This window comes from Lepus europaeus, chromosome 19, assembly GCF_033115175.1.
Source record: "Lepus europaeus isolate LE1 chromosome 19, mLepTim1.pri, whole genome shotgun sequence".
Classification (NCBI taxonomy): Eukaryota; Metazoa; Chordata; class Mammalia; order Lagomorpha; family Leporidae; genus Lepus; species Lepus europaeus.
The window spans coordinates 10,388,911-10,414,833 of record NC_084845.1 but is presented as its reverse complement, the minus strand read 5'-3'; the positions used below and the strand labels follow the sequence as shown (position 1 = coordinate 10,414,833).

General features: G+C 60.5%; 2 protein-coding genes across 2 annotated transcripts; both read left to right on the top strand.

The window, feature by feature from the left end:
* The first annotated feature begins 1,175 nt into the window (after nt 1–1,175).
* On the top strand, nt 1,176–16,352 carry CD177 (CD177 molecule). Its single transcript, XM_062175956.1, has 9 exons — nt 1,176–1,224; nt 1,311–1,451; nt 1,658–1,843; nt 3,119–3,241; nt 3,439–3,558; nt 7,333–7,470; nt 8,290–8,475; nt 10,077–10,168; nt 16,164–16,352. Exons 1-9 carry the CDS (start codon nt 1,176–1,178, stop codon nt 16,350–16,352), a joined length of 1,224 nt encoding a protein of 407 aa, XP_062031940.1.
* Nucleotides 16,353–17,598: 1,246 nt separating this feature from the next.
* Nucleotides 17,599–19,888, top strand: TEX101 (testis expressed 101). Its single transcript, XM_062177351.1, has 5 exons — nt 17,599–17,679; nt 17,790–17,933; nt 18,077–18,259; nt 19,239–19,367; nt 19,513–19,888. The coding sequence occupies exons 1-5, from the start codon at nt 17,619–17,621 to the stop codon at nt 19,782–19,784; spliced, it is 789 nt and encodes a 262-aa protein (XP_062033335.1). The 5' UTR covers nt 17,599–17,618; the 3' UTR covers nt 19,785–19,888.
* The last annotated feature ends 6,035 nt before the right edge of the window (nt 19,889–25,923 follow it).

The window sequence follows — 25,923 nt, the reverse complement described above, 5'->3', positions numbered from 1 at the left end:
TCTTCCTTTTTGCCGTTGGTTCACCCTCCAATGGCCGCTGTGGCCGGCGCACCACACTGATCCGAAGCCAGGAGCCAGGTACTTCTCCTGGTCTCCCATGTGGGTGCAGGGCAAAAGCACTTGGGCCATCTTCTACTGCTTTCCCAGGTGCATTAGCAGGGAGCTGGATCAGAAGTGGAGCAGCTGGGACTCAAACCAGTGTCCATACGGGATGCCGGCACTGCAGGCGGCAGCTTAACCACTACACTGGCCCCCGGCTTCAACTCTCGCTCCGCTCCTTCCACCTCTGCCTCTTCTGTCTGTCCCTCACGGCATCGCCAGCCTCCCGGTCAATGGGAGGTGCTCCTGTCCTTTCCTGCGCCCCTCCCTCCTGGAGCGATGGTTTGCATGGGCTGGGAGCTGAAAGCGACTGGGTAGGAGAATCCGCACCGCACCGCAGAGGCAGGCAGGGGCCGTGGCTGTGGTTTTTAGAACGGCTGGTTTCCTGGTGCAGCCCTGCTCCTCTCTCTGCCCGGCAGACGGCCTCGCAGGGCCGGGGACATCCCAGCTCCTCCTGTGGGCTCAGTCTCAGCCGCCAGCCCGTTGCCATGCCAACCTCACCTCCGTCCAGGCGGCAGCCAAGCCTGGGCTGCAGGGCTCGCGCGAGCTGTGCCCAAAGGCGAGAGAACTGATGGCACGGCTAGGAAGAACTGGGGAAGCTTGAAAACTTGGGGGGAAAGAGAAAGAAAAAAATCAGAGTGGGACGCCAGCGAGGGGCGGAGGCCAGGGCAGGGAAAACACGGGGCCCCCCTGCCCCGCACGCTGTCCCCACAGGCAGTTGGGCCACTTCCCCACCTGGGGCCAGAAGGTGCCCGGGGTGTACCCAGGATGAGGAGACCTCTCTCCCACTCTCCCAGCCACTCTGAGTTGGGGTGGGGGCGGGGACCCGTGTAGCTGGGCTCAGGGGGAGATGCGGCAGAGGGCCTGGGCCCCTGTCTGAGGGAGGTGGGCTCCAGGGTTTGATGGAGGAGGGACCCAGATATCAGGGCGCTTCGAGAGGTTGAGACAGAGGGTGGGGCCCGGCTTCCTTGGCAAGGCTCATCCCCTCCCCTTCCTGGCTGCCTTGGGCAAGGCGAGGTATAAAAGGGCCTCATTTCCTGGTCCAAGAGCACAGAGATTTCCAGCGCAGCCCGGCCATGAGTGCCGTAGCCCTGCTGACCCTCCTGGGGGTCACCTTGCTGGCCCGTGAGTGAGGGGCCAGCCTGGAGGGAGCTGTCCCCGGAACTCGGGCAGGGGAACCTACTAAGGCGGGCTTGCTTGTCCCGTCCCAGGCACGCAGGCCCTGGATTGCCAGTGGGGAGCGCTGCAGGCGGTGCAGAATGTGTCCGAGCTGCCCTTGGAGTGGACAGCGGGCCGGAAGTCCTGTGAGCAGGGCGAGGGGTGCCAGGACACGGCGATCCTCATTGTCAACGGTGAGAAGCCCGCCTGCCCCTCTCCTCAGCCCAGCTCAGCCCTGCCTGGGTCTGGTGTGGGGCTCCCAGGCCCCTCCCACAAGGCAGGGCCCATCGGGAGTGAGCCCTCCAGCCCCGTGGGCCCTCCCCAGCTGCCATCCCCGCCCCCCGCCCTCTGGCAGCCTCACGTCCTGCTCACAGCCTCCTGCCTGCCTCTCCCTGTCCAGGACCCCAGGTGAACTTGGTGCTCTCCAAGGGCTGCACCCTGGCAGAAGACCAGGAGGCCCGCGTCACCCGGCACCGGGCGGGCCCTGGGCTCTCCATCACCTCCTACACCCGCGTGTGCCGGCACGGGGACTTCTGCAATGACCTATCCACCTCCGGCCCTCTCTGGGACCTGCCCCCTGAGACAGGTGCCTGAGGGAGGCGGACCGGAGGAGGAGGACCGGGAAGGGCTGCAGGGTGGGGGGGGGGGAGGAGCAGGGCTGAAGGGGTGGGGGAGCTCAGAGGGGCTGGGTGCAGGGTTGCTGCCCCGCCCTCCCTTGCTGGTCTGCTGTCTCCTCTGCTCCCCCCACCCTCCGGCTCCCTGGCCCTCAGTCTCACCTGCACCCAGCTCTCCCTCCCTCCCCTGTGCCCACCTATCCCCACCTCCTGGCTCCCACAGCGCCCACCTCCCACTCTGCCACCACCCCGCCTGCTCCTCCCTGTGCCCTTTTCTCTATGGGGGGGTGGGGGGGGCTTTAAAGTGTTCATGAAGGGGCTGCTGGTGTGGCACAGAGGATTGAGGGGCTGGCTGTGATGCCAGCATCCTGAGTGAGCGCCAGTTCCGAGTCCAGGTTGCTCCACCTCCCATCCAGCTCCCTACCGACGCGCCTGGGAAGGTACCCAGGTGGGAGACCCAAATGAAGCTCCTGGCTTTGGCCTGGAGCAGCCCTGGCTGTTGTGAGCATTTGAAGAGTGAACCAGTAGATGGAAGATCGTCTTCTCGGTCTCTCTCTGTAACTCTTTCAAATAAATAAGACAAGGCTTTAAAAAAAATCATGGAAAATGCAAATTATGAGACACCTATGTATGCATTTCCAATTTTTTGAGCCAAAATAAGTTATCTTTTTAAACGGATTAATCAGTTAACTCATTTTCTTTAAATTTTCATCCATTTTGTTTGAAAAGCAGACAGATAGGGAAATTTCTCATTTGCTGGTTTGTTCTCCAAATGCCCACGATAGCCAGGGCTGGGCAGGTTGAAGCCTGGAGACTGGAACTCCATCCTGATCTCCCACGTGGGTTGCAAGGGCCCAAGTACTTGAGCCGTCACTTGCTGCCTCCCAGGCACAGGGGCGGGGAGCTGGGTGGAAGGAGAGGGGGGAACCGGGCTCTCCGATGGGACGGAGAGCTAACTTGCTGCGCCACAGCGCCCACCCTCGTGCATTGGCTGTGATTGCCTTGTCCAGAAGCCTCTGGTGCTGCTGGGCCTGGCTCACCGTGTTACAGTGGGGGAGGTTGACGGTGACCTTACTCTGCCACCTCCCCCCACCCCAAGCCACACAGCCCCCCTCCTTGCCTGGCTCATGGGGGTGCTCTGGGGAGAATGAGCTGGGGATTCTGGGGCCAGCACTGGGGTGCAGAGCAGCATCTGTCCCCGACATAGAGCCCTGCAGTGCCCCTCACACTGTCACCTCCCTCCCCAGTGCCAGGGACCGTGTGGTGCCCCCTGTGCCTGTCTAAGCAGGGCTGTCCCGAGAACGCCCCACAGCAGCTGTGTCCCGCGGGGCATGAGCACTGTTACCGTGGTGTCCTCAAACTCAGGGGAGGTGAGCCCGGGACCTGGGGATGGAGGGGCCTTGCGGGAGCCAATGGGAGGCCTGCGGGGGCGGGATCAGGGGCTGTGGGGAAGCAGGGGAGGCTGAGTGTGGAAGGGGACCCAGAAGAGGCCCTAGGCTCCCGGAGCTGTGCTGGGCGGCCCAGCAGGCGGCATCTCTGTGCCTCTCTCTCTCCCCGCTCCCTGCAGCCGGCATCGCCTCCAATCTGAGAGTCCAGGGTTGCATGCCTGAGCCAGGCTGTAACCTGCTCAATGGCACCCAGGAGATGGGGCATGTGGATGTGAGTGAGAGCTGCGCTCCTGAGTCAGGTGGGTGCAGGCAGCGGGAGGGCGAGGCTGGGCTCTGGCCGGCGGGTAGCCGCGGGGCTGCGCCCTTTGCCCTAGCACGGGGCCCCCAAGGCCTCCTGGCCAAGCCAGCAGCCTCAGTGCTTGAGCTGCTCAGGACTCCCTGGGGCTGTGCGAGGGAGGGCAGGGGGAGGGGGTGCGGCCAGGGGAGTGCCGCTGGGAGAGGGGGGTGAGGCCCAGGGTCTGGTCTGTGGGGCAGGAGCTCGCGGGTGGGCGTGGTCAGTGATGCTGCCCTGCCTGTGTTAGGGTGGCTGTCGGGGTGGGAGGCAAGGGGAGCGGGGTGCAGTGGGGGGGCCGCAGTGGCCGATGCTGTGGGAGCAGGAGCACTTGCCTGTTGTTCCTCTGGTTGCTTCCGGTTCTATTGCTGCACAAACTTGGCCTGGAGTAACCCTGGCTCTCCCAGTCCCCCTCCGTCATCCCACCTTCTCCACCACCCTTATACACCTGTTCCCCATCTTACTGGAGCACCTGATCCACCTTGCCCCCGGGAGAACAAAGCAGGGAGAAAATCTCGGGTCGCGAGGAGGCAGGGACACTGGGAGGCGCCCAGTCTCCCCACCAGCGCCCGGGGCCCCCAGAGGTGGAGAGCGCTGTGGGCTGGCAGCTAGGACGGTGAGGCAGGAGGGGAGCGGGATGGGAATCCTGGCTTCCGTGCATCATGCTCTTCGCCGTGCGTGTCACCTCTGGAGCGTCAAGGAGAGAGCCGAGTCATTCCGCACGCACCCCTCTGGGCCTTCGGATCTATGTCTCGGGCGACACTGGGAGCCTTGAGGCGGCCGGCGCCAATGGCACAGAGGCCGGGGCTCCTCTTCCTGCCCTCAGGAGCTGGCTCAGGGTGGGCGCTCGGGACGTGGTGCTGAAGCGAGGTTGTGTTGGATTCCAAGGCCTCCGTGGAGACCCCAGATGAGCAGATCCCGGTCCGAGCTGGGGCGCTCTGGGAGCAGGTTGGGGAGACGGAGTCGTGTGGGCCTGGCAGGGGTGCTCAGGGCTGTGGGGCCTGGGGGGGCACAGAAGTGGTCTGTGAGCGTGTCTTAAGGTTGGGCTGGAGCTCCCCGGTCTAAGAGGACGTGGACATCGGCAGGCGGGGGCACCACGTGTGCCGGGGCCCGAGGCGGGGGCAAGGCTGCTGCCTTCTAGCGGTGCCTGGGGAGGGCTCTGGAGGAGGGGGGTGCAGCTGGGCCTGGGGTGATCAGGTGTCCACAGAGACACGGAGGGCGTAGCGGATGAAGGCACTTCATTCTATGAGGAGGGATGGCGGGGGTAAGGCCTCGGAGACAGGAAGTGACCTGGCTGTGGGGCTGGACACTGGCAGGAGCAGAGGGGTGGATGGGGTGACTTGCAGTGCTCGGCGGGGGTGGACTTTCTTTTCTTTTTTTTTTTTTTTTGACAGGCAGAGTGGATAGTGAGAGAGAGAGAGAGACAGAGAGAGAAAGGTCTTCCTTTTTGCCGTTGGTTCACCCTCCAATGGCCGCCGCAGCCGGCGCATCCCACTGATCCGAAGCCAGGAGCCAGGTGCTTCTCCTGGTCTCCCATGCGGGTGCAGGGCCCAAGCACTTGGGCCATCCTCCACTGCCTTCCCGGGCCACAGCAGAGAGCTGGCCTGGAAGAGGGGCAACCGGGATAGAATCCGGCGCCCCGACTGGGACTAGAACCCGGTGTGCCGGCACTGCAAGGCAGAGGATTAGCCTGTTAAGCCACGGCGCCGGCTGGGAGGTGGGCTTTCTCCCCAGGGCAGGGGAGCCATGGAAGCTTGTGAGGGGCAGGGTCAGAGCAGTTTATCTTTCTGTTTTTAAAATGTAATTAATTTAGTCATTCACTCACTCATTCATTTACTGAGAGGCAGAGAGAGGAGAGAGAGAGAGGACACACTCCCGTCCACTAGTTCATTCCCCCAGGCTGGGGCCAGAGCCGGGGCCGGGACTCAGCCCAGGTGTGCAGGTGGGGGCAGGACGCCTTCCGCTGCGGCTGGGAGCGGGAGGAGCTGAACCGATGGGAGGGCGGAGGCAGCAGCCGGAGCCGGGGATTGAACCCAGGCGCTGCAGTGCGGGCCGCGGGCATCTGCACCACAGGCCGATGCCTGCCTTCTATCTTCCCTTTCGACGAACGCTCCAACTGGGTCCTTGTCATCCCGGGACAACGTAGCATTCAAATTCCAGAAGGCAGTTTGGAACCCATACAACACACCGTATACACACATCACGTACAATATACACAACAGACAAAAATACACACACCACACCATGCCACAGACACCTCACACGCCACACACACATCCCAAACCACTACACCATGCACACAACGTACAACACATAAAACCCACCGCGTGTGGCACAGTTTTCACAAACTACAAATACACAAAACACACAGCATGCCAAACACACACAACACACACACGCCACATGCATCACACACGATATCACTCCACACAGACACATGCACCGTACAAACACAGCATACGCAGAGCACCCCCACCCCACGTGACACATGCAACCCTCATGCCGCACACACACACATCACCCAGCCCACACGTGCCCCATACCACATAACGAATACCCTACAAAGAAGTGTTTCTCGGTAGATCTGTCTTCGAGTTTCCAGCATTGGAGCCAGGGCTTGGAGGAAGCTTTGCCTCCCGTGGCCAAGTCCAGCATAGCAGTTCTGCAAATGTTTGTTGAGCATCAAGACCGGGCGTCAGAAGCTAGGGGTACAACAAGGGGCCAGCATAAGAGGAAGAAAAAGAGCATCACAGGGTGGTGGAGCAGCTGTGCAAAGGCCCTGAGGTGGGCATGCACCTGCTGTGTGTTCAGGAGGGAGAAGCAGGTGGCGAGTGCGCAGGGAGACCCATGAGGAGGCAGGTGAGAGCCAGTGGGGTCCCAGACCCGGGTGAGGGGGGAAGCAGCAAGATAGAGGCAGGGAGTAGGTTCTGGAGAGGTTTTGCAGCTCAGACCCACGGGGTTTCCTGGTGAACGCGACACGCGATGTGAGAGAGAATTGTGAAGGGCAGCAGCCATGTTTTCAGCTCGAGCAACTGGAAGAAGCTGCCGGGCTGCCGTGAGGGTTGCCCGTGTGGGTGGACGCCAAGTCTCGGCATCCTGGGTCACAACAGGCTGAGCAGGTGGCCCTAGGAGCAGCCCTTGGCTCCAGTGAGAGTCGAGAGGGCCACCAGGGCCAAGGCAGCCCCCTCGTCCCCCTTGTCCCCCTCGTTCACCTTGTCCACACTGCCCACCGAAGCCCGGCCCTCAGCTGCCACTCACGAGCTGTGTGGCACTGCACAAGCTGCTAACCGACTCCTCTGCCTCTGTTCTCCCATCCCGAAAATGGGGCTGCTAACGAGGACAGTACCATGTGCTCGGGAGGAGAGGGGTGCAGCATGGGCACGGGAGGGCTACATGGGCTAGCCCAGGGAAAGCTAGACACAGGGCTTCTCGCTTCCAGGCCCAGGGCTCTCCGGTCCCCTCCTCATGGTGGAGACAAGGCTCCTGGAGTCCAGATGGGGAAGCAGGGACCACCCCTCATGCTCACGGGGCTGTGGGAGGAGCCCCCCGCCCCCTGCAGATGTCCAGCAGAAACGGGGTGAACAGTGTGGGCGGGGTTTGACCTCTGAATCCGCCACTGAGGGACTTCATGGTCGGGACACCTGACACGCGCTTCGGAAGTTGGCCACTGCCGCTGGCGTGAGAGGGACAGGCGCGGCGGGGTCCCTGGCTCACACGGGCCCTGGTGACTTCCCCTCTCCAGACGCCCTGACCTGTTACCGTGGGAGCATGATCAAGTTGGGCCAGTCACATCAAGAGCCTGCGCAGTGGACCACACCTGGTACAGAGACCTGCGACGCGGGGGAGCTGTGTCAGGAGACGCTGCTGCTCATAGATGCAGGTGCGTGGGCCAGGCCCGGGGCTGAGGCCGCTGCCCTGTGTCCCGTGCATCCCCACCCCGTGTTCTGTCCCCTGAAGTTGCCACCCCCCTCTCCTGGAGTTCTCACTCCAATTCTTCCTCTCTCTGCGTCCGTTATCACTGTAACAGGGTGCCCGAGGCAGGCTGCTTTGTAAAGCAAAGATGGCCGTCACAGCCGAGGAGCGAGGTCCAGACTGCATGGTGCAGTCTGGGCAGGGGCCGGGTGTCACTTCAGGGTGGGGTGCAGGTGTCGCTGTGTCTGTGCGACTTCCCTCCCCTCCTTCAAAAGCCGCTGGCATTCAGTCGCCGAGGCACCGATCTAACCACTTCCCTAAGGCTGCCTGCACTCCACGCCGTAGTGGGAGGACGTTTTTACCCTCGTAAACGCCACTAACATCCAAACTTTTGGAACTAAATTCCCGCACGAGTTGGGACAACAAACCGTATTCAAGCCATGGCGTTTTCCGTTTTCAAAAATGGGGGGGGGGGGGCTAAGTGACGGCCACACGGTACCCACCTGGCCGGGTGGTGGTGAAGACGGGGACCCATGCCAGGGCCTCAGAGGAACGATGAAACCCTGAGCACCTGTTTCTGGCCCCACACCTGCAGCTGCGCGCGCAGTGCGGGCAGAGAGAACCAACACAGATGTGAAGAGCAGAGCTCTGGGGAGAGCCGGCGGGCAGAGAGGGAGGCTCTGCAGGGAAGGTGCCGCTGGGGGAGGACCCAGGCCCTGGCCTCAGCCTCCTCGAGCGGTGGTCTTGGAGCCCACTCGTTCCGGCTTGCCCTCTCTCACCCCCTCAGGACACAAGTCGCTCCTTGTGGGCAGCAAAGGCTGCAGCCAGGCGGGGGCCCGGACTTCCCAGGATGTCTCCATACACTCGGCCCAGCCTGGCTTGCTGGTCGCCTCCTACGCGCGCTTCTGTGCAGCCGACCTGTGCAACCAGGCCAGCAACAGCAGTGTCCTCCTGGATGCCCTTCCTCCGCCAGGTTTGGGATCCAGGGACACGGAGGGAGGGAGGGCGGTCCCGAGACGCAGGCCACGGGGGCTGGGAGCAGAGCCGCGCACCCCATCCTGCTCTCTGCCCGCAGCTGTCCCTCCGCTGGGAGACCTGCAGTGTCCCACCTGTGTGGAGTTATTTGGATCCTGCAGGCTGTCGCACTTGGTCACCTGCCCCAAAGGCACGGCTCAGTGTTACAATGGTCACCTTGCTGTCAATGGGGGTGAGTGCTGAAGGCTGGCTCCCCAGGGTGACGGGGCTGGAGTTCAAGGGAGGAGGGGCTGGGGCCTGGACTCCTGGGTGTGAGAGAAGAGGGGCCAGGGGCCTGGACCCTGGGTCTGAGGGAGGAGGGGCTGGGCCTGGACCCCGGGTCTGAGGGAGGAGGGCTGGGCCTGGACCCTGGGTCTGAGGGAGGAGGGCTGGGGGCCTGGGCCCTGGGTCTGAGGGAGGAGGGGCTGGGGGCCTGGACCCTGGGTCTGAGGGAGGAGGGGCTGGGGGCCTGGACCCTGGGTCTGAGGGAGGAGGGGCTGAGGGCCTGGACCCTGGGTCTGAGGGAGGAGGGGCTGAGGGCCTGGACCCTGGGTCTGAGGGAGGAGGGGCTGGGGGCCTGGGCCTGGGTCTGAGGGAGGAGGGGCTGGGGGCCTGGACCCTGGGTCTGAGGGAGGAGGGCTGGGGACCTGGGCCTGGGTCTGAGGGAGGAGGGCTGGGGGCCTGGGCCTGGGTCTGAGGGAGGAGGGCTGGGGCCTGGACCCTGGGTCTGAGGGAGGAGGGGCTGGGCCTGGACCCTGGGTCTGAGGGAGGAGGGCTGGGGGCCTGGACCCTGGGTCTGAGGGAGGAGGGCTGGGGCCTGGACCCTGGGTCTGAGGGAGGAGGGCTGGGGCCTGGACCCTGGGTCTGAGGGAGGAGGGCTGGGGCCTGGACCCTGGGTCTGAGGGAGGAGGGGCTGGGCCTGGACCCTGGGTCTGAGGGAGGAGGGGCTGGGGGCCTGGAGCCCTGGGTGTGAGAGAAGAGGGGCCGGGGGCCTGGACCCTGGGTCTTAGGGAGGAGGGGCTGGGCCTGGACCCCGGGTCTGAGGGAAGAGGGCTGGACCCTGGGTCTGAGGGAGGAGGGCTGGGGGCCTGGACCCTGGGTCTGAGGGAGGAGGGGCTGAGGGCCTGGACCCTGGGTCTGAGGGAGGAGGGGCTGGGGGCCTGGAGCCCTGGGTTGTGAGGGAGGAGGGGCTGGGGGCCTGGACCCTGGGTCTGAGGGAGGAGGGGCTGGGGGCCTGGACCCTGGGTCTGAGGGAGGAGGGGCTGGGGGCCTGGACCCTGGGTGTGAGGGAGGAGGGGCTGGGGGCCTGGACCCTGGGTGTGAGGGAGGAGGGGCCGGGGGCCTGGACCCTGGGTGTGAGGGAGGAGGGGCTGGGGGCCTGGACCCTGGGTGTGAGGGAGGAGGGGCTGGGGGCCTGGACCCTGGGTCTGAGGGAGGAGGGGCTGGGCCTGGACCCTGGGTCTGAGGGACGAGGGGCTGGGCCTGGACCCTGGGTGTGAGGGAGGAGGGCTGGGGCTGGTGCCCGGGCCTCACCGTGTGCTGACGCGGTCCCGCCCCTAGGTGGAGTGTTCACCACGGTGAACGTCTGGGGCTGCGCGTCCTCCTCTCCCAGCTCCTTGCTGAACTGGACTCGGAACTTCGGGATCTTCTCTGTGAGGGAGATCAGCACCAGGCCCCCTGTCCTCAGCGGAGCTGCCCCAGCCATCTCCCTGGCTTGGGCGGTGGGGCTGGGGCTGTCCCTAGCCCCTTGGGGGTGGAGCCTTTGCCCTTCCTGCTGACTCAGTTTCCTTGGGATTCCTCACCCCTGCTGCCCCCCACCCCAGCCCTGCTCCCCCTGACCTCTTGAACGGACGGCCTGGGGCAGCAAAGTCTTCTCCCAGCCTCTCTGTGAGCGATCCCCGCCCCCCAACACCCACACAAGCTCTGTGGTCTGATAACGCCAGGAGGGAGGCTGGGAGCAGCTCACCTGGCCCCGTGGGACAAGGGGCACTCCAGGAGGGTGCCCCTGTGCTGAGAGCAAAGCTGTGCCTTGCTGTCCAGCTGGGGTGTCTCTAGCCGGAGGAGGGCAGGACGCCCGCCACCTGGCATGGGGGAGGCGAGGAATCCAGCACCCGAGGCCCGACAGCTTAGTGACCCGGAACCCACAGGTGCCACAGCCAGGAGTATTTGGGCACCACCATGAGCTGGGAGGTGGAGGTGCACCGTGCCCACTGTCCCCGGCAGCCAGGGCCCCGCGCCAACAGGGCCTCCCCACATCTGAGCAGTGAGAGCAGAGGCGAGCGAGGAGATCCTTGGCAGCCGAACCCCGGAGGAGTGGGGAACCAGAGAGTGCGCACGGTTCCCTAGGGCTGTGTCTGTTACTAGGCATGGGGCGGAGGGGAGATGGAGGCCTTGTTGGGAACTAAAGAGAGGTGTGGGGAGATACGGAGAGATGCCCAACAGAAGATCTGATATCAGGCTGAAAAATGCATCCAGCCCACAGCAATGCAGAGGAAGGCAGCCACAGGGGAACTGGGATTCCAATCACGTTCCGTGCCTTTCTTCAGTCTTTGGGCTCCCCATTGGCTTAACCCAGCTGGAAGTCAGAGGTAGAAGATCCCGCGCGTGAAGTCCCTGACACAGCTGGCACTCACAGCACAGGGCAGGGGCCAGGAGGGGAGGAGGAGGAAACTGGAGGTGCCTGTCACAACCCACCCCCTTCCCCCTCAGCATCCAACGGAGGTGCCCATCATAGTCCACGCCTTGCCTCTCAGAATCAAGGCTCAACGGCTGTGCTGCAACACTCGCCCTCCACCACCTCTTTGGGTCTCATTCGCCAACATGACCTACAAACATTTATTTTGAAAGATTTATTTATGTATTTGGAAGGGAGACAGAGAGACGGAAATAGATTGATCTTCCATTCACTGGTTCACTCCCCAAGGGGCTGGCCCAGTCTGAAGCCAGGAACTCAGAGCTCCATCCGGGTCTCCCATGTTGAGTGCAGGGACCCAAGCGCTTGGGCCATTTTTTTTTTTTTGCTGCTTTCCTAGATGCATCAGCAGGGAGATGGATTGGAAGCAGAGCAGCAAGAACTCAAACCCGCTGCTGGCACCGCAGGTGGCAGCTTGCTCACATGCCACAAGTGCTGGCCCCATGACCTGCACTTGGGGATGGAGGCTGGGGAGGGTCCACAAGTGCAGAACCTCACAGGGATTTGGGTAAAGTGAGAATCCACTGGAAGATTCTAGACAGAGGAGTGACACGATGTAGCTCACGATTAGTTGATCCCTCTGGTACCGGGTGGGGAACAGACCCGTGGGCCACGGGCACGGCTTATGACAATAACCCAGGTGAACAGACCCATGGGGTTGCAGGTGTTTATAAAAAGACGTCCTCGGCTGGCACCGCGGCTCAACAGGCTAATCCTCCGCCTTGCGGCGCCAGCACACCGGGTTCTAGTCCCGGTCGGGGCGCCGGATTCTATCCCGGTTGCCCCTCTTCCAGGCCAGCTCTCTGCTATGGCCCGGGAAGGCAGTGGAGGATGGCCCAAGTGCTTGGGCCCTGCACCTGCATGGGAGACCAGGAGAAGCACCTGGCTCCTGGCTTCAGATCAGCACGATGCGCCGGCCGCAGCGGCCATTGGAGGGTGAACCAACAGCAAAAGGAAGACCTTTCTCTCTGTCTCTCTCACTGTCCACTCTGCCTGTCAAAAAAAAAAAAAAAAAGATGTCCTCGCTTTAGGCTCACGGCAGGATTGCATGTAGACAAAAGACCCACGGATTTTCACAGATTGTTCGCCGACGGTTGCTCTTGTCTGAGCTGCTCATTTCCTGGGGGAGGAAACGGAAGCTCGGAAGGAAAAAATAAAGGCATTGGCTCGGGGAGGGAGATCCGCTGGCCTCCTGCACACCAGAAAGGTGGGCGCACTTCCCTGCAGAGGGCTCGAGAGAGGTCCCTGCAGGTGTCTGCAGGAACAGGGGGGGGGGGGGGGGGAGAACACAGCAGGGACACCGAGGCCCCGCGCTTCCTTCTGAGGCTGAGCTGGAGGGATGCTGTGACCGGGTCACTTGGAGCAGTCAGGAATGTGGCCGCCTTCCCGGGTCACTTGGAGCAGTCAGGAATGTGGCCGCCTTCCCGGGTCACTTGGAGCAGTCAGGAATGTGGCCGCCTTCCCGGGTCACTTGGAGCAGTCAGGAATGTGGCCGCCTTCCCGGGTCACTTGGAGCAGTCAGGAATGTGGCCGCCTTCCCAACCAGGACCTGGACGGACCATTTCTTCTCAGACCCTTTGATGTGTGACAAAGGCAGGGCAGACCTGGGGGCTTGGAGACACCCTGCGGCCCTCCCTAAGAACCAGGCCAGTGGGCCGGCGCTGTGGCTCACTAGGCTAATCCTCCACCTGCGGCGCCTGCACCCTGGGTTCTAGTCCCGGTTGGGGTGCTGGGTACTAGCCCCGGTTGCTCCTCTTCCAGTCTAGCTCCCTGCTGTGGCCCAGGAGGGCAGTGGAGAATGGCCCACGTGCTTGGGCTCTGCACCCACATGGGAGACCAGGAGAAGCACCTGGCTCCTGGCTTCGGATCAGTGCGGTGCGCTGGCCGCAGCGGCCATTGGAGGGTGAACCAACGGCAAAAAGGAAGACCTTTCTCTCTGTCTCTCTCTCTCACTGTCCACTCTGCCTGTCAAAAATTAAAAAATTAAAAAAACCATACTTTACATAAAATTGAGCTTTTGCCAAAATTATTTTTATTGTGGCATTTCCTCTATTAAAAATAAATACATATTATTAGCTTTACTTCCAGAAACAATACAGATTGTAAAAGCACACTAAAGAGATCCTTACTTCCTGTTACATCCAGATGCTGAGTTAAGGGGGACTCCTGGGTCTGAGGGAGGAGGGGCTGGGTCCTAGACTGGTCTGAGGGAGGAGGGGCTGGGTCCTAGACTGGTCTGAGGGAGGAGGGGCTGGGTCCTAGACTGGTCTGAGGGAGGAGGGGCTGGGTCCTAGACTGGTCTGAGGGAGGAGGGTCTGGGGGCTGGACCCTGGGTCTGAGGGAGGAGGGGCTGGGTCCTAGACTGGTCTGAGGGAGGAGGGGCTGGGGGCTGGACCCTGGGTCTGAGGGAGGAGGGGCTGGGTCCTAGACTCTGGTCTGAGGGAGGAGGGGCTGGGTCCTAGACTCTGGTCTGAGGGAGGAGGGGCTGGGGGCTGGACCCTGGGTCTCAGGGAGGAGGGGCTGGGTCCTAGACTCTGGTCTGAGGGAGGAGGGGCTGGGGGCTGGACCCTGGGTCTCAGGGAGGAGGGGCTGGGTCCTAGACTCTGGTCTGAGGGAGGAGGGCTGGGGACCTGGGCTTCTGGGTCTGAGTGAGGAGGAGACCAAGGGCAGGGACCCGCAGATCCACGAGTGATGAGAGGGCTGGGGCCTGGCATTAGGATCCCAGTATTTGAGGTAAATTCTTGCTGTCTTCTCTTGACAGGTGGGGTCGAGGCCACAGAGAGTAACCGAAGGCCGCCTGCTTCATCCATCCACTCTCCTGCCTCCTGACGAGCCCAGACGTCCTGCCCTGTCGTCCAGCAGCTTGCTTGTTCTTTCCCTCCCTCCTCCCTCCCTCCCTCCCTCTCTTCCTCTTCCTTATCTTTTTTTTTTTTTTAAACAGGCAGAGTGGACAGTGAGAGAGAGAGACAGAGAGAAAGGTCTTCCTTTGCCGTTGGTTCACCCTCCAATGGCCGCCGCGGCTGGCGCGCTGCGGCCAGCGTACCGTGCTGATCCGATGGCAGGAGCCAGGTGCTTCTCCTGGTCTCCCATGGGGTGCAGGGCCCAAGCACTTGGGCCATCCTCCACTGCACTCCCTGGCCACAGCAGAGAGCTGGCCTGGAAGAGGGGCAACCGGGATAGAATCCGGTGCCCAGACCAGGACTAGAACCCGGTGTGCCGGCGCCGCAAGGCAGAGGATTAGCCTAGTGAGCCGCAGCGCCGGCTCTTCCTTATCTTTTTCTTTCTTTCAGACCAAGTCCAAGTGATGGGGAAAGAAGTCTTCCAACCCCAATGGCCACAGCAGCCAGAGCTAGGCCCGGCTGAAGCCAGGAGCCAGGAACTCTAGCCCGGCCTCCCATGAGCGTGGCAGGGGCTGTCCTCTGCTGCTTTCCCAGGCGCACTAGCAGAGAGCTGGATTGGAAGTGGAGCAGCCAGGACTTGAACCGGCGCTCCAGTAGAGGATGGCGGCGTGGCTTAACCCACTGCACTACGATGCTGGCCCCTTGCACGCCTCTTTCTGTATTCTGATTCTTGGGACACTGCATAACTGCTCAGGGTTAGGACTACTATATAACCTAATTGCAATGCTCTGGTCCTAAATAATTATTAAGTTAACAAGTATTTTTGATGGGCTCCAAAAAAGCATAATATTCTTTCTAAAGTGATCTAGCTAAGTTGCTATCTCTTAATATTTGTATTAACTGGGGGCCAGTGCTGTGGCGTAGCAGGTAAAGCTGCCACCTGCAGTGCCTGCATCCCGGCTGCTCCTCTTCCCATCCAGCTCTCTGCTGTGGCCTGGGACAGCAGGAGAAGATGGCCCAAGTGCTTGGGCCCCTGCACCCCTGTGGGAGACCCGAAAGAAGCTCCTGGCTCCTGGCTTCGGATCGGCGCAGCTCCACCACTGCGGCCATCTGGGGAGTGAACCAGCAGATGGAAGACCTCTCTCTCTCTCTCTCTCTCTCTCTCTCTCTACCTCTGGCTCTTTGCAACTCTGCCTTTCAAATGAATAAATAAATCTTTAAAAAATTTGTATTAACTGGCCCTAGTACTTATTTCTAACTCTTTTAAAGTTCTTAATATATTTTTACATCAAATTAGAGCTTTACCAACCCCTTTCTTTCACAATCTTTTTCATTTATTCCCCCCCCCACCCCCCGATCCTGCACCTACTGGTTTACTCCCCATATGTGCCCAACAGCCTGGGCTGGCTAGGCCAAAGACAGTAGCCTGGAGCTCAACCCAGGTCTCCCACGTAGGTGGCAGGGATTCAAGGACCTGAGCCATCTTGCTTTTCCCAGAGTGTGCATTTGCAGGGAGCTTGGGTGCCCCAAGCACTGTCTACACTGCTGAGCCAAACACCTGCCCCAACCCCGTTCTTACTCCAGCATCTTCCCTTTTAAAACTACCCATTGCTACTGTAACTCAGAAACATTACAACTGAGCAAGCACACAGGGTGCAGCCTGACTTCACGCATCCAGACACGTGCAAAGGGATTCTCATCGGGGCCCCAGAGATGCGAGTGACGAGCGAGGCTCGCGGTGCGGACAAGGCAGGCGGGTCGCGCACCAGGGCGGTGGGCTGCGGCTCAGGCGCACGCTGGAGCCGCGCTCCGTGCAGCGGAGGCCGTGACGCCTGGACCGCGCAGGGGCCGGGGCTGTGCAAAGCCAGGAGCCCCGACTGACCGCAGGGCCAGGGCCACTGCGCAGGCGCCGGACACCTCCGGGGCCATTTGCAAGGGTTTGGAGGAGGAGAGACCACACAGCCCAAGGAGGGGCAGTGGCGACCCAGGTCATTTCGGTGGCCCCAGGGACGCGACGGCCTCTCCTCCCGCGGACTTGGCCCCGCTCGCTGTCTACACATGCGCACACTCCGAGTGCGGGCGGAAGTGGGTCTCGTGCCGCGCGCCTCCCTCCAGGCTCATCCAATGAGCTCGCGGGATGCTCTCGCGGTGACCAATGGGGCTTCGAGCGGCCCCGCCGGCGGCCGCTGGTCCCGCCTTCCGTGCCGCGGGAGGCTGACTGGGGAGAAGGGCCGCTTGGCCGAGGGGGCGCTGCGGGCCGCGCCTGAGGCCGTCGGGAAGCCGCCAGCAACTTTGTTGTGTTAGAGCGAAGCAGGAGGTTGGGCAGCCGGGTTTGCGGGTCCTGAGGGATGGGAAGCCGGGGAGCCGGATTCCCGGGGCTGAGGGCCGCGAGGGCTGGGGCGGGGACGCCGCCGGGGCCGGACCCCGCGGGCGGAGGGGGCCGAGGTGGCCGCACCCCGCGGGTGGAGGTGGCCGCACCCCGCGGGCGGAGGGGGCCGAGGTGGCCGCACCCCGCGGGTGGAGGGGGCCGCACCCCGCGGGACGGAGGGGGCCGAGGTGGCCGCACCCCGCGGGCAGAGGTGGCCGGAACCCCGCGGGCGGAGGTGGCCGGAACCCCGCGGGCAGAGGTGGCCGAGGTGGCCGCACCCCGCGGGCAGAAGTGGCCGGAACCCCGCGGGCAGAGGTGGCCGCACCCCGCGGGCAGAGGTGGCCGGAACCCCGCGGGCAGAGGTGGCCGCACCCCGCGGGCGGAGGTGGCCGGAACCCCGCGGGCGGAGGTGGCCGGAACCCCGCGGGCAGAGGTGGCCGGAACCCCGCGGGCGGAGGTGGCCGAGGTGGCCGGACCCCGCGGGCGGAGGTGGCCGGAACCCCGCGGGCAGAGGTGGCCGGAACCCCGCGGGCGGAGGTGGCCGAGGTGGCCGGAACACCGCGGGCAGAGGTGGCCGGAACCCCGCGGGCAGAGGTGGTCGGAACCCCGCGGGCAGAGGTGGCCGCACCCCGCGGGCAGAGGTGGCCGGAACCCCGCGGGCGGAGGTGGCCGGAACCCCGCGAGCAGAGGTGGCCGGAACCCCGCGGGCGGAGGTGGCCGAGGTGGCCGGACCCCGCGGGCGGAGGTGGCCGGAACCCCGCGGGCAGAGGTGGCCGGAACCCCGCGGGCGGAGGTGGCCGAGGTGGCCGGAACCCCGCGGGCAGAGGTGGCTGAGGTGGCCGCACCCCGCGGGCAGAGGTGGCCGGAACCCCGCGGGCAGAGGTGGCCGGAACCCCGCGGGCGGAGGTGGCCGAGGTGGCCGGACCCCGCGGGCGGAGGTGGCTGAGGTGGCCGGACCCCGTGGGCGGAGGGGGCCGGACCCGGACTCCCAGGTTCCACACGGGCCAGGGCCAGGCGCTGGGAACCCCGGGTTCCGGGGCTTGGGGGGCGGTGGGGGCGGCCTGAGCTTCTCCAGCTCAGGGGGTGTGGGCTCCAACGTGGACGGGGCGGGAGGGGGCGGCCTCACCCCGGGGAGCTGAAAACGGCCTTTGCCCCGCCAGCGCGGACCCCGACCCCCCTGCCGGCCTTCTGGGAGAGAAGCCATGGGAGCCTTCCGCGTCCGGGATTCTCTCTGCCTCCTCCTCCTGGGAGCCTCCTTGACGTGTATGTGGTGGGGGGTGTGGGGGCAGGGCAGCCGCCCTGGGCGCGGGGGTTGGGGGTGAACATGGCGCGCCTGGGGCCGAGGGCTGGCCGCTCTCTGCTTGCCTCCGCAGTGGCCCACAATCTGAACTGCCAGAAGAGCTTGACCGTGAGACTGGGAGGGGATCTGAGCAACACGTTCAACTGGACCACCGAGGAGGTTGAGACTTGTGACAATGGGGCAATTTGCCAGGAAAGCATATTAATTATCACAGCAGGTGAGACGGGAAGCGGCGATTGGGTTGGGCGGGTGTGTGTGTGTGGGGGGGAGTGTGATAATGTCCCTGTCCCTGCTGTTCCCCCCCTTCCCTGTGTCCAACATGGCCCCACCTGCTTACCCCCCTCTACTGTCTGCCAACAGGGACCAGGACAGTCGCTTTGGGCAGCAAAGGCTGCATCTTTGGAGAGTCAGAGTCAGTGACGTTCATCCAGCACTCGGCACCCCCTGGCCTGGTCGCACTCTCCTACAGTAACTACTGTGATAACTTGCTGTGCAACAACAGAGAGGCCATCACCCACTTCGGGAATCTGCAGCTATTCTCAGGTACCCTGGACGTGGGGTAGGTGTGAGGAGGCGCTCCACAGACACCCAGAGATTGTGTCTTTCCTCTCTGTGTTCCTGAGCTGCGTTGGTGCTGTTTTTTCTGAACTGCTACCTTGGGATCTACACACTGCTCTCAGAGCACCGGAGTGTCACAGAGACCCGGAGTGTAGACTGTAAGATGTCAGTGTACCTACCCTCTGCGCACAGGGCGATGGCATGATCAGCCTAGCAGTTGTTAGTCCTTCGTTGCTGTGGGACTGCAACCCGACTCCCAGTTTGGCTTCAAGACTTGAGGTCATCTGGCCCTGCCTGTCTCCAGCTTCATTCCCTCTGTTCCCTTTTCACATTTATTGTGTTCTAGTGGGGGCTGAAATTCAGAATGCTTACCCATGGAGAGGGTACTGACCAGTCAGATAATGAGTCCCGGCCATAAACAAAACGGTGATATGCCCTACCTCTGCCCTACCAGCTGCATGTCAACCTTGCAACTTCACAGAATCCCCAAACCCACCAAACTGGCTCAAATCCCCCGACCTCTGTCCTTGCTGGCTACCCGCACCCAGCCCCCATTTTCATGTTGATAACCCCTATCTCTGTCTCAATTCAGGTTTCAGCTCTTTGAAAAATTATTTGAAAATTCTTTTGGATGTTTAGGTATTTCTTCATTCCTTTGAGCATGGAACCTGTTGGGCTGGGTTGTGATTAATCACTTACTTGTCTCTCTCCTGTAGTTGACAGTGCTAGATGGCAGGCACTGTGCCCTTCTCATTTTCCGATCTCCATGTTTAAGCACGCAGCTTGGAAGTCATGTGAATGGACTTCGACAGCAAAGGAAACCGGCTGGGGGAGTTGGGGAGGCCGCGTGGCGGGTCCTGATTAGAGTGTCATCGCAGGAAAGACTCGGTGCGGGGAAGGAAGCGAGGAGAGACATCTCCAAGGGCGGCCGTGCCCTTAAGGGCCTCTCTCTCTCCTTTTCCAGGTTCCTCTGTGCCATCAGCTTTCCGTTGCCCAACCTGTCTAGCCCTGGGGTCGTGTTCCAGTGCTCCTTATCTTCCCTGTGTCAATGGTACAAGCCGATGCTATCAAGGAAAACTCAGTATCACTGGAGGTAAACTGAACATCTGGTTGTGGTCAGAGACTGAAAAACCAGACATCTGAGTAGATCCCAAGAGGCTCTGACATTCAGGGCTTCCGGGGTGTGGGAGAGTTAGATTCCCTTCTGATTTCCTAAAACATTTGTCTTGCTCCATTAGGAGACATGAATGAGTCTGTGGAGGTCAAAGGCTGTACAGACATGAAAGACTGCAGGCTGATGGGAAGAATCACCACAGTAGGACCCATGCTGATAAAGGAAACGTGTTCCCTTCAGTCGTTCCCTAAGCCCCGGGTTGCTGAAAACGGGAGCCGCCTGGCCGCCCATTTCAGCTTTGGGGTCAGGGCTACTGCTGCCATCGCCGCTGCAATCACTTGTCCCTTTTTCCTGAGGAGGTACTTCTGGTCCTGGGTCTCACGGCGCTTCTGCTGAGCGAGAGCCTCCCAGCACCTTGTAGCAACAAGCTGAGGAGCGCGGAGACTGAGGGGCAAGAGAGAGAGTTGCTGTAGATGTGTTAGACGTGTTTGACGTTTTAATAAAATTTCTACCGTGGTTTCTGTGCTTCACGACCAGAAGTGGAACATTAGTGTCACAAGGCGCCATGAAAATTCTTCTCCAATGCACACATTACTCAAAGAAATCTGAGCTCTGGAAACCTGTGAGTTTCTCACATTCACACAGGCGTGGGCAGAGCCCAGACAAACACTTAGATATTCTTGTGTAGAGTGTGATTCCCTCTCACTCTAGTGCGCTAGCGTCTCTGGCTAGCTGGGCAAGTGGCCAGCATTGGCTTTCTTCAGAGCACGCACTCCCAGCTCAGATTTCAGGCCAAAGTCAGCCCCTTGGGAGTTCAGCATTTCTCTAGGATGTGTAGCAGGATGAGAAAAGTCAGACTGCAGAGTCTCTGAGTGTAATGGGCTCCGTCTTCCATGTCCTGTCTGTCCTTGGCCGGGCCCACTTCTTGTCCTTCCCTGCTCGCAGCTTACTGGACGCCTCTTCAGTGGCCAGAGGGAACTTGGAAGGGGGATGGGCTCATCAAGGTATAATGAATGAGGGCCTGGGTCTATTAGGAGGGGAGATTTGTACAAATTCCCTGCTTACTTATTATTACTGAAGACTATAAAATCTATCTTATTGTAGAAGACTTAAGTGATGTAGTTGATACCAAGAACAAAGAACTCCCTCTTACTCCTTATCGTCCTTAGGCTTCTAGTTCCCCGCTGTGTCCATTTGATGAATCTCTCTAAAGAGGGACAAGAAACATAAACAAATAAGGCAGAGTGGACAGTGAGAGAGAGAGACAGACAGAAAGGTCTTCCTTCCATTGGTTCACCCCCCAAATGGCTGCTACGGCCGGCGCGTTGCGGCTGGTGCACTGCGCCAATCCGAAGCCAGGAGCCAGGTGCTTCTCCTGGTCTCCCTTGCAGGTGCAGGGCCCAAGCACTTGGGCCATCCTCCACTGAACTCCCTGGCCACAGCAGAGAACTGGCCTGGAAGAGGGGCAACCGGGACAGAATCCAGTGCCCCAACCGGGACTAGAACCCGGGGTGCCGGTGCTGCAAGGCGGAGGATTAGCCAAGTGAGCCGCGGCGCCGGCCAACGTGGAACTTTGATGCCTGTACTGCACTGTCTTGATTACTGCAGCTTCATGAGAAGTCTTAGTATCAAGTAGCACTGATTTTCCAACTTTGCTCTTGTTTTGCTCAGTTGATTCTGCTATTTTAGGTCCTTTGCATTTCCAGATAAATTTTGGAATCTTCTTGTGAACCGTTACAAAATTCTGGGATTTTGTTTGGATCAGCCTGAATCTGCAGACCAGTTTGAAGCAGTATTAACAGTGTTCGTGCTCCCCTGCCCACCAGTGCACTTAAGTCCTCTTCAGTTTGTTTCGGCACCGTTCTGAGATTTTCAGTACTCAGGTATTGACAGGGATATGGAAAACTGGAAGTCATACATTACAGGTGGGGATGTAAAAGGATACAACCACTTCAGAAAGCGCCACTTGAACTGGCCCTCTGATATGGGATGGTGGTATCACTAGCAGCAGTGTAACCCACTGTACCACAGCGCCAGCACTGAACTATTTTTTTTTTTGAGACAGTAACACACACACACATGCACACATGTAGGAGACAGAAAGCTCCCATCTACTGGTTCTCTCTTCAAAAGTCTGCAAGAGCTGTGGGCTTAGCTAGGCTGAGGCTGGGAGCCAGGAACTCAGTCCAGGTCTCCCACGTGGGTGGCAGGGACCCAAGTCCTTGAACCATCACCTGCTGCCTCCCAGGGTCTGCGTGAGCAGGAAGCTGGAGTCCGGAGTGAAGCCAAAACTCAAACCCGGGTACCCCAAGGTGGGATGCAGGCATCCTAACTACCGGAGATAACGCTCAAAGTAATCAGTCTGAGTGAGAGAACCCAGTCCAACAAAGGTGTTTGCTTAGAGTCCACTCATAGAACATTCTAGAAAATTCCCAACTACTCTGCAGTATATGAAAGCAGACCTGTGGCCTCCAGGGCTGGGGAGGGGCCCCAGAGTGGGGTGCTAGGGAAGGATTGGAAAGGGACACGAGGAGGCCTGAGTGGAAGACACACGTGTTCATCACCTTGACCTTGGCAGTGGTTTCTCTGGTGTACTGTACTTAGCAGTCAAACACTGTACCAGGTCTTATTTATACCTCGATAAAGCTGGCTAAAAAAATGAGGAGAAATAACATGGGGCTCACCCGTATGTAATAGGCGGTCATGGTTTTCAAGGTGTGTGGTCTCTAGTAGGTCAGTCCCAGTGCTACTCAGAGCTCAGGTGTGCTGGTTTTTCCTGTGCCTCCAGGGGTAGATTTTGATCTGTTTCTGCCAAGCCTTCAGACTTTGCAGGATTCTCAGCCAGCTCTGTGGGGCACGTGTGGGCATGACCTCCCCCTTCGTCAGGAGCGGAAGTTCAAGGTAGGTACAAGAGGCTTTCTCGAAGGGACAGCTAAACCTGAAAACCTGTTTGCTGCTCCTTGTTTTGTAGCTCCCTTAACTTCACAGATTTTTATGCATTCTGGTTGAGCCTCATGAACCCCTCAAGGTCACAAGATGACCCTTCCTTCCTGCACGGCGACAAACAGTTCATTGTCAGGTCCCGTGGTTGCTATAACAGCTGCCTGGATGCTCACACACAGGACAAGAGATGAGGGATGGGGTGGGACACAACAGTCCTGGGAGGTCAGCCTGGGCACTTGGAGACATCCCCATGGTGGACATTGGCTACCTTGTGAACAGAAAACAAGACCCGACCTGCAGAGAGCGAGCTTTATTGACTGGTCCCAGGCACACGGGGACACGGTGGAGTTGCAGGGTAAGGATTTTGCCTCTGTCACTCAGAGCACCACCTCCAGGCTGGAGATGTTGATTTCCTGCGTGTGGGGTTCAAAGGGCTGGCTTCATCCGCGGCCGTGGCAGGTGCGCCGCTCAGGGATTTTACACGGACCCGCGTCTGTGGCGATGACTTCCACTGAACTTTCCCAGAAGTCACCTGGAGCACAGAGGTTCGTCTCTCCTCCCCTCCCCCCTCTCATGCCTCTCTTGCCCAGCTCCACCCTCTCCACACCTGCTCCAAGCACTGTGTGTCCCGCCCTGTGCGCCTCCCACCTGCCCTGCTCTCTTCTCTCACCTCCCTTATCTGACCTCAGACGCCTCCCCCTCAGCCGCTCCTGCCCCATTGGACCCTGCACCCTCTCTTCCTTCTTCCTCTCCCACTCCCCTCTCTCCTCCTTCGGCCACTTTGCCCGTGGCTCTTACTTTCTCTCCACCATTCTTGTCCCTCAACTCTGCCCGCCCGGGCTCTGCTCCCCTCTCTTCCTCCTGCGCCCTTTCTACCTCGTCCCAGCTCCCAGCTGTGTGCTCTCTGCAGCTCACCTCTCCCGGTCACCTCGCTCTCCTCTTCCTCCAGGTCACCCTCTTCCCTTCCAGCCCTTTCTTGTCTCCCCTGCTCCAGATGTCCTTACCTTCTGTTAGTAGCAATACTTCCAAGCTTTATCATGGTCATAGTTTGGAGACAGTGAGCACCAAGCCATTCTGAAGAGACTCCCCTTGGTGATACAGTCTTTGTAAACGCGGCCTTCAAAGATGAAGGGAAACACACATCGGGCACGATCTGAAAAGTACAAGGAACGAGTGGGAAAGCTGATGGGCAAAGGTCGTTTACAGTCTTCTCGAGGTAAAGGGGACAGGTGTGGAGCCCACAGGAGAAGACGCAGGACCACCTGAGGCCGCACATACAGGGTCCCCCTCCCTCTGGGGAGGCGGGTGCTCACAGAGGGAAAAGCTGCGCTCTCACCGTCATCGGTACAGTACTTCCATTTCCCCGAGTATTCATCTGTTAGGGAACACCAGTGGAACATGGAACCCTCCACAGTGCAATCGAAGTGCTTTTTGTTTCCATATTTGAACGGTAAAACACATTTTTTATCTGAAAAACCAAAGACCTTGCTCTCGTCTTCCACCTCCAGCACAGCAGGGCCCCATCAGTGACCGCGGCAGAGTCTGTTCACGTCGGCCCATCACCCCGGGGCTGCTGGGTGCGGAGCCTGACACACCCCAAGGGAGCCAAGGTCAGTGTGACACGGCTCTGCCCTCAAGGGACTGGGGAAGTTCCTTACCTCCGGTGACATGACCTCTCACCTGACTGTCCTGGGGGCCCGGGGGGCAAGGCGTTCTTGGCATTAGGTGTACTTGACAGTCCTGGGGGCGGCTTGTTTTGGATTTGTGATGTCATTGGCTTACAGGTTATGGTTTTTGCTGCTGATGTGGTGGTTATTTTTGATGGTTTTATAGTTTTTGCTTTATCAGATTCAGCACCTGAAGACCAAATAAACCCCACCTCCATGAACACGGATGGATTCTCATTCTTGTCACTGACCCTCGGCTCATGTCTGGTAGCCTGACGCCATCTTGCCCTGTTCACAAGCTGTCGAGGACGGCTTCAGCCCACCCTGGCCTTGCATTGGACTGAGTGGCCGAGGAAAACACAGGCAGCCAGTTCGGTCTTCCTGGGTGACTGGTCCTGGCCGAGGCGCTGCAGCCCTGACCTGCCCGCGTTCCCTCAGCCTCAGCTCTGGGTGTTCTGGCCACAGACATCACCTCTCTGCGTCTCGCACTGCTCATTCCTGCCCCGAGGCCATCGTCCCCCTGAGCTGGCTCCATTCCTCCGGGAAGGCTTCCTTAGCCCCGTGGAAATGGGGCCTTCTCTGCTTCCGGCCCTGGCTTCCGACTTCAGCCCTGGGGTCTACAGGCTCCTGGGCCTCGGGAGCAGAAGCTCGGAGGTGCCTCCACATGGCCAGAGCCCCGTGCACACTGCCCGTTCCTCTCCCTGATGGGGAGCGATTGGCCCCTGCTGGAGAGCACCTGGGAGGTCCCGATCAGTTAGGACTCCACACAGGTCCCCTTCTCTTACTGGACAAACTGTCATTTTGATGTTCATAACTACTTGCCATTGATTACCTGGTGTTGGGGTTACCACACTGCCGTCCATGAATTGCAGCAGTTCTGACAGCAGACCAGGAGCTGAGGGAGGGAGGGAGAGGACGTGTGAGAGCAAAGCCAGGGCCCCCCGAGGCCACCGAGGCCAGGCCCACCCTGCCTCTCCGAGCTGCACTTCCTGCCACATGTCAAAGTCCACTTTCCTTCTGACCAAAGACACTTGGTGACCAGGAGGCTTGACCGCAGCTGACAGGGAGGTCCTCGCCGCTTCTCAGTGCTGGGACTCAGGGACACAGGGGTGAGCAGGGGCCATGGGGCTGACCGTGCCACGCCCTCTGTGGGATGGATGCGCACTGCCCTGTAACTCAACCAAGCAGTCAGGGTCTCGTCCGTCACTCTTGTGGTGAATAACAGAATTCGCCCTGTGTGCTGAATAGTGAGCCCGTATTAGGCCTTGGAGTGGACACCCGGACCTGAGCAGCAGCCAGGAGGGCGGCTAAGCAGTAAGGCCACGGCTTCAGAGTCAAACGGAACTGGGTTTGCACGTCACAGAGATGTTTGAAAATTCAGTACAATATAAAGCTCTTCAAAGCGTGTGGCAGACAGACCGAAGACAGAGCTGTTGGTGTTGCTATGACCAGGACACGTCAGCTGCGTCTGGTGCGGATTCTGCCCAGCCCGGCCCTCTGGCCTCACCTGCATCCACGCGGTCCATCTGGAAGAAGGCCCAGGCACACACCCACATCAGACAGAGTCCCCAGCGCACGGCCATGGTGGCTCGCCTTCCCGGGACCGACAGACTTCCACCTTTGCCGCCTTCCTTTATAACCTACCATGCCTCACACCGTGTCCTGCCAACAGGATAAGAATCGGCCTCACGCGGACAGCGCCGCGCATTCCTCAGCCCCAGAACGTGAAGTTCAAGTTCTCCTCCTAGGTAGAACGCACAGGCCATTGGCCAGCCTGCTAATGACCCTGGACCTCACTATTTCAAGATGTAGATAAAATGAGATCAAAATTCCTTTCAGTCCAGTGTCCCGTGGCCAGGAAAAGGGCAGAGGGAAGGAGGAAGAGGGCCACTGTCTCAGGGGGAGCCCATCCGTGTCCTCTCCCG

Excerpts from the sequence above, each read along its gene's own strand:
- CD177 (XM_062175956.1), top strand. The coding sequence starts at position 1,176 with ATGAGTGCCGTAGCCCTGCTGACCCTCCTGGGGGTCACCTTGCTGGCC. Across the intron at positions 3,242-3,438 it reads TGTCCTCAAACTCAGGGGAG|CCGGCATCGCCTCCAATCTG; the intron begins GTGAGCCCGGGA and ends CGCTCCCTGCAG. Across the intron at positions 7,471-8,289 it reads GCTGCTGCTCATAGATGCAG|GACACAAGTCGCTCCTTGTG; the intron begins GTGCGTGGGCCA and ends TCACCCCCTCAG.
- TEX101 (XM_062177351.1), top strand. The coding sequence starts at position 17,619 with ATGGGAGCCTTCCGCGTCCGGGATTCTCTCTGCCTCCTCCTCCTGGGA. Across the intron at positions 17,934-18,076 it reads CATATTAATTATCACAGCAG|GGACCAGGACAGTCGCTTTG; the intron begins GTGAGACGGGAA and ends GTCTGCCAACAG. Across the intron at positions 19,368-19,512 it reads AAAACTCAGTATCACTGGAG|GAGACATGAATGAGTCTGTG; the intron begins GTAAACTGAACA and ends TTGCTCCATTAG.